The sequence below is a fragment of the Pezoporus occidentalis genome, unplaced genomic scaffold, assembly GCF_034315485.1.
Source record: "Pezoporus occidentalis ecotype Australia unplaced genomic scaffold, CSIRO_AGI_Poc_V1 ctg111, whole genome shotgun sequence".
Lineage (NCBI taxonomy): Eukaryota > Metazoa > Chordata > Aves > Psittaciformes > Psittacidae > Pezoporus > Pezoporus occidentalis.
In genome coordinates this window covers 2,442,586-2,448,585 of record NW_026912898.1, presented here as the reverse complement: position 1 = coordinate 2,448,585, position 6,000 = coordinate 2,442,586, and the positions used below count along the sequence as shown (strand labels likewise).

Below are 6,000 nucleotides of genomic sequence, written 5' to 3'. Positions count from 1 at the left end.
GGCGCCGAATGGGAACACAGGGGCCGGGCTGGGCTACGTGCGCCCGCGCTGCGGGTGCGGCTGCCTCGGTCGTCCCCCCCCCCCAGGCTCATCGGTCCACATTCCCCCCCCTACCCCAGTAACAAAGGCCTCACGCCGGGTCGCGTGGGGTCCGCAATGGTCTCCGTGGGGTGGGGGTTGCACTGCCACCCGTGGTGATGGTGGTGATGGTGATGGTGAGAGATACCGTGGTGCCGGAGAAAGATGGGTCCTGTCCCTGCCCCAGGGCGGGGAAGGGCGGCTGGGCCCCTGTCTGGGGACGCGGGAAGGGCTCCCCAGTGATGGCCCGTGCGGGGCTGCCTCCTCGGGACTCACCGCTGCTAGTACCCCGAGGCATGGCATGCACTGCTTTCACCTGGTAACAAAGGGGAGACTCCCCCAGTACCCCGGCTGCAGCCTGTGCCCCAATCCCAGCCCGCCTGCACCCCAGCATGGCAGTGGGGGCAAAGGGGCTACAGAGATGCTGGAGGCTCCCCGAGGAAGCAGCAGCTCCCCAGGCACTCCACATTCCCCCAGCACTGGGAGGCAGCAGGTGCTGGCTGAGAGCTCTCTCGCCCCCCAGGCTGGGGACCCCAGGCCATCTTTGGGTTCCTTAGGTGAGTTTAGCCATGCGTGATGTGAACGGGTCTGACGGGCGGCCTCTTCCCCGGCAGGCCACGCGCCGCAGCGTGAACACCATCTTAATGAGGCACTGCGGCAGTGCTGCTGCTACCCGCGGGACGTGACGGCGGAAATCCTGCCCGTCTGCCGCCTCGGCCCGCCTTTGCTGGCTGCTTGTGAGAAGGAAGCGCTCCCTGAATGGCTGCCGCTGCTGCCCACCTTGCAGCCCCCCCCCCTTCCCCGTGCTGGGGTCTCTGACTGAGCCGTGCCAGTGGCTTGGTGCGGGGCTTGTGCAGCCCAGCTGCAATGGGATGAACGTACATTAGGCACAAGGCTCAGAGCACGGCCAGAATCCTCCATCCCATGGGGAGAGGGTCCCGGAGGAAGGTGGGGTGCAGAGCTGGGCTGGCAGGGTATGGTGGAAGCAGACCTATCCCTCTGGCTGCTCGGCTCAGCAGGGCTTTGAAGATGAGGAGGGAAGAGCGGAGTGGGGGAGCCATGCAGGTAGCAGGGTGGGGGGCAAGAGGGGTCACACAGCTCGAACGTAACCCAACTCTTCTTATATACCACGGCTATTCCCGGTGCTGCTGAGGGGCTCGTGGCTAAGTTTAGACTCGGCTGATGTTACAACCTTTTCGTAAAGGCCAGGGGATGATGACTCGTGTGGTACACCGGTGGGGCAGGAGGGGTGCGAGTGCACGCCGGGGTTTGTGGTGCCCCAGCCGCAGTGCACTTGAGGAGCTGGCATGGCTCTCGGGGACAGCTTCTGCACAAACAGGAGGCCCCAGTGTTTGCTCGGCAAACACCGCAGCCCCGGGGGGCAGAGTGCGGCTGGGATGAGCCAACGCAGCCCTCCCTGCCCGAGCACACGGTCGATAGCTCGCCCCCCCCATCCCCGCTCTGTCGTGGCCCCGGCAGCACCGCACTGCAACCGCGCGTGCTGCCCGGCCCACCCGGAATGGCGGCGTGCACCCAACATGGCCCCGCGCGTGGGGGCTCTGCCGCCGCTGCCGGCCCTGCACCCGCACACGGGCAGCCACGGCCTCAGGCAGCGGTGCTGCTGATGAGCACGGAAGCAGAGGTTAATACAGCTCTGTTTAATGAGCAAGAGTCCTCGAGCACGGAGAGGAGGGAGGAAGCAGCCGTGGAACCGGGCAGCTTCTCCTGATGCCGCTGCCGCTCTCCTTCAGGGCAGGTGTTACAGGGCTGCGCCGGTTCCCATGACGGCGCTGCCTCTGGGCGCCTGTGTCTCCTCGGGCTGTGGAGAAGCAGGGCTGGTGAGCCGCCCAGCGGCGTGCTGCCTGCCTGCTCCCGCTCCCGGCCCCGGGAGCATGGGGGGTCCGTGTCCCAGCCTTTGCCCCGGCTGCAGGCAGGAGGTGGCCCCACAGCCACCTCTCGCTCCTGTCCTCCCCACCACCCGTGCTCTCAAGTCTCCCCTTACCTCTTCCCTACCCACTTATTCAGTCCCTCACTGCTGGCCCTCTCACCTCAGAGCCGCCTCCAAGGCTAACACCCCAAACCACTGAAGGTCCCAATCCGGTCCAGTTTCAATCCAAAGCAGCCCCTGGGCACGGCCTTCCAGGCCCAATCTCGAGGCAGTGCCCACTTGCGACTGGCGAGCGTCTTGCGCCACAGGGAGGGACGGGCAGCTCTAGCCCCAGATGGGAGGAAGGGGAGCGTGGAGGAGAGCAACTGAGGGCCAAAACTGGACCCCTCCTTCGTGTCCTCTTCAGCCACTGTGGACTCGGGCTCCAGGGGCAGCAACTGGGAAAGGAGCATCTGGGATAAACAGGGAGGAGAGGGGGTGAGAGCAGAGTTGCCTGTGCTCCTGGCAAAAAAAGCCTTGTACCCCCTTGTGCCCCACTGCACGCACCTTTACAGCTTGTGCAGGACACTAAATGGTGTCCGCACACAGGCGCTGTGCCTGTGACGGTGCATCCAGACACAGGGAAGGGCTAGACCAGCAGCTCCTGCTGTCTGGAATGATTCTGCTGTCCAAAAGAGCAGCCAGCCAGCTGCTGTGAGCCTCTGCCTGCGTGCCGATTGTCCTGCTCTTGTGTGTGTCCCCAACACTTGAAAGGTAACAGGCTTTGGTCCTTGCTCCTTCTGCCAGTGCTGAGCACCTCCGTGTGCTCAGGCTGCTATGTGGCATTTCTTTTTATCCGGAGGGCTGGTGTGGAGGACAGACCTGCCCCAAATTCCTGCTGCTAAAGATGGGGGGGGGAGGCAGCAGCAGAGCAGGTGGGAAAGAAGGGGACTCCACATCTTTTGGGAATCCTCTAGGTTATCTGTGCTGGTGGACACCTGCTGACTGTACAACCCCCAGCATTGCTGGCAGCCCCTGGCTGTAGGGAGGCAAGGGTTGGGAGGTGCATTTGGCACAGTGGCAGCATGGCATGGCTGCCCAGGGAAGCAGCCTGCAGTAGCCATTCCACATCTGTCCCTCCTGTGGATGCTGAGCTAAGGCTGAAGATGCCTTTCGTGCGGCTCTTTTCGGCAGCGAGTTAATTGAAGCGGACACTGGCATCCTGAGCGAGGAGTGAAAGCGGTGAGTCATAGCAGGATCTGTCTTGTGATTTTAGCTCACCTCCTAACTACTTCCCTGTAGCTTTCCCAGCGTGACCTGAAGGCAAGGTGTTGGGGCTCAATATTACACTTTGGGTAAGAGGGAGCTGGTTAAATTCAAAAGATGAAAGTATTATTGCTGTAATTGCTGAGGATAAGAGATTTACCCAAAAGAAGCCCTTAGATGGCATCCTGAGGGAGGAAGGGGGCTCTTGGTCTTAATGAGGGGTAGTACTGAGCTTAGGAGTGAAAATCCTGGCCTAACAGTATGTATTTTCCCTCTGAAACCTCAGAATCAGGCACTGAACATGATGAGGGACACGGCTATAATTTCTAGTTGTTGCTGACACAAGGTGGAGTTAAGACAGGATCAGACTATGGCTAAAAGCCTCTGCAGGCAACATGGGGAGTCCCACAGGCAGCCGGCCCCAGACCAGAGAGCGCTAAAAAGCTTTTGTCTGCCCGCTGCCTTGTAATGCTGGTGCCCCTTAAGAGCTGGGTTATAAAGATACAGTCATTCTAGAGCTGAGGCTGTTGGGATGAAGGGGAGGGAACAATGAGAACAGACAGCAGCTTCTGATAGCTGGAATTTGGGACCACCATTCCGTGTTCAAACATGACCTCCCCAAACTGCCCCTCCACTCCTGAAACCTCCCTCAGCTCTCTCCCAGTCCCTCCTACCTGTAGCCTCTGTCCTGATAAGGACACAGTCTGAACGCTGGCAGAGAGCAGAACTAAGAGGAGTAAAAGCGAGCAAGGCCACGAGTGGAACCCCAGCATCTTCTCCTTATCCCAAGGCTTGTGGGAGGTGAGGCAGGACCTTGCAGCATCTGTGTCAGATGCAGTCCCTTGCCCCTCTTTGCCTTTATAGCTTTGGTTCTGGCAGGCGCCTGGCCCCCAGCTCTCTGCTGAACCACCCCCTGGAGCTCCTTAACCTTTCAGCCCTTTTGTCCAGGGTGATATATTTCAGGGTGAGCTCAGCAAGACCCCTTCCTTTAAAGAGAAAAGACACAAAGCTGTTTACTGAGTGTCTGGAAAGACGAATGTGAGTTGAGCTGCTGCTGGCCAGGACCTGGAGGTATCTGTCAGGGTCAGGAACAGGGTGACACTTTGAAACATATCCCAAAGGAGGATATTGAAGGCTGCATTGTATAATGATATTGAACATGCTCTTTCTAGTGAGAACGCTGTTTATGCTATTTCTCTAATCAGCATGAACAACCACTACAATGGTTGGCACATTGCTGACTGCGCAGAGCTGACACAAATTCAGCTCCATGACAATAAAGGCTTTCATTTTTAATACTTTTACCTCGGTGAGCTGGCTGGCCTGGGAATGAAGAGCTCTTGCTGCAGAAGGTGTGCGAGTTCCAGCACCAACTCTATGGGATTTGTAGTGGTGATGGGAGCATGGCTCGAAGTACTAGCGGGCATGTAACTTGCGGGCTGGCTGTCCTGAGTCACCATCTGGAGGGCTGGGCTGAGTTTCCAGAGGAACCAGGACAAGAAAAGAGCTCATTGAGGCTCAGCTTGCACTTTCTCAAGCCCAGGCGCACAATGGAAGCAGGACGGCAAGGAGCAGATTCCTGCCTCCTAAATCTTCTGGCCATTAGTTCCCCCCGCCTTTGTTTACTTCTCCCATTTTACTGTAGTTTCTCACCAGCTGAACAAGGCAATGAGGTCACTGTTTGGAGATCAGGGTGCAGAAGTCAGCCTGGGGGTGAAGACAGAAACTAATCAGGAAGGTTTGTCAGGGGAGCAGAATGGGGGGACTGTACCCCAGAACGGGGTTAGGAGTGGGTGTGCTGGGTGAGTTTAATAACACCTTACGCTTCCCTTTCTTCAGTATTGTTGCACAAAGCAACTGGGACAAAAATTGACAGGCAGTGTTCTGCTGCCTGTTTTTGTGGAAATTATTATATTATTTAAGGGAATAATATAATAATAAAAAAGCCTTTTGCAGAGATAACAAAAATCACAGTTCAGATATTTGCCATCTTTTCTTCCTTCCTTCCTTCCCAGCATCTTGCATTTATAGATGCAGATTTCTTCCCTGCCTAAGGAGCCAGAAAGTTTTAGGAACTGTTTTTCATCCAGTCTATGACAAGTGAGTCTGTGATTTCAGTCTGGAATATCTATGCTGGATGCAGGAGAGACTTCGCATAGGTGGGGGCATCCAAGTATGTTGGCTCCACTTGATACCTGTGACCCTCCTGGTTCCAGAGCAATGCTCCGGTGATCCTGTCTGGTAGTGCCCCGTCACCTGGGACAGCTATCCAGGGCATGCCAACAAATGGAAGTGCTCCCTAGTCCCTGGCTAACAGCCTCCACTGAGACATTTTATGGGGAACAGGATCGCTTTCATACCAGCCTTTTAAACTACAAAGCACAAGCAATGTGCTGCTCAGGTGGGGATTCTGATGGGGTGCCTGTGCACAGGCAGAGCGTGGGATATGTGCACACAACATCCATGTGCTGGATGCGGTAAGGTATGGAGCTTTGTGGTGTGAAATTCTGGAGGGGTGGGAAAGAGAGGAAGGAGGATGGGATACAAGCACATGTTCATCCCACATGCAAGAGGTCTCAGAGGATGTTATTCTGTACTTCCTAGTCACATTTGACCATCCAGAAGCAGCTGAGTCAGTGTGCTAGAGCATTCAATGCTCCCGGCAAGACAGCTGCAGGCCGATCCATCTCCGGTTGAATGCACTGGTTTTCCAGAAGTCAGCTCTTTCCTGAGCAAAAAGGTAAGTACAAAAGCAACACCACTTTATACCTACAAAATATAGCAGTGGT

General features: G+C 56.8%; 1 protein-coding gene across 3 annotated transcripts; it reads right to left on the bottom strand.

Moving 5' to 3' along the window:
- Positions 1-1,674: 1,674 nt before the first annotated feature.
- Positions 1,675-4,058, bottom strand: LOC134171186 (C-type natriuretic peptide 2-like). 3 transcript variants are annotated; one of them, XM_062633183.1, is made up of 3 exons: positions 3,886-4,058; positions 2,127-2,418; positions 1,675-1,897 (listed from the first exon to the last, which is right to left on the bottom strand). In XM_062633183.1, the coding sequence occupies exons 1-2, from the start codon at positions 3,982-3,984 to the stop codon at positions 2,146-2,148; spliced, it is 372 nt and encodes a 123-aa protein (XP_062489167.1). In that variant the 5' UTR covers positions 3,985-4,058; the 3' UTR covers positions 1,675-1,897; positions 2,127-2,145. The 3 variants fall into 3 exon arrangements, with proteins under 3 accessions (XP_062489167.1, XP_062489158.1, XP_062489176.1); XM_062633174.1 differs by having other exon boundaries at positions 1,675-2,418; XM_062633192.1 differs by lacking the exon at positions 3,886-4,058 and adding an exon at positions 2,513-2,645 and having other exon boundaries at positions 1,675-2,418.
- Positions 4,059-6,000: the final 1,942 nt, after the last annotated feature.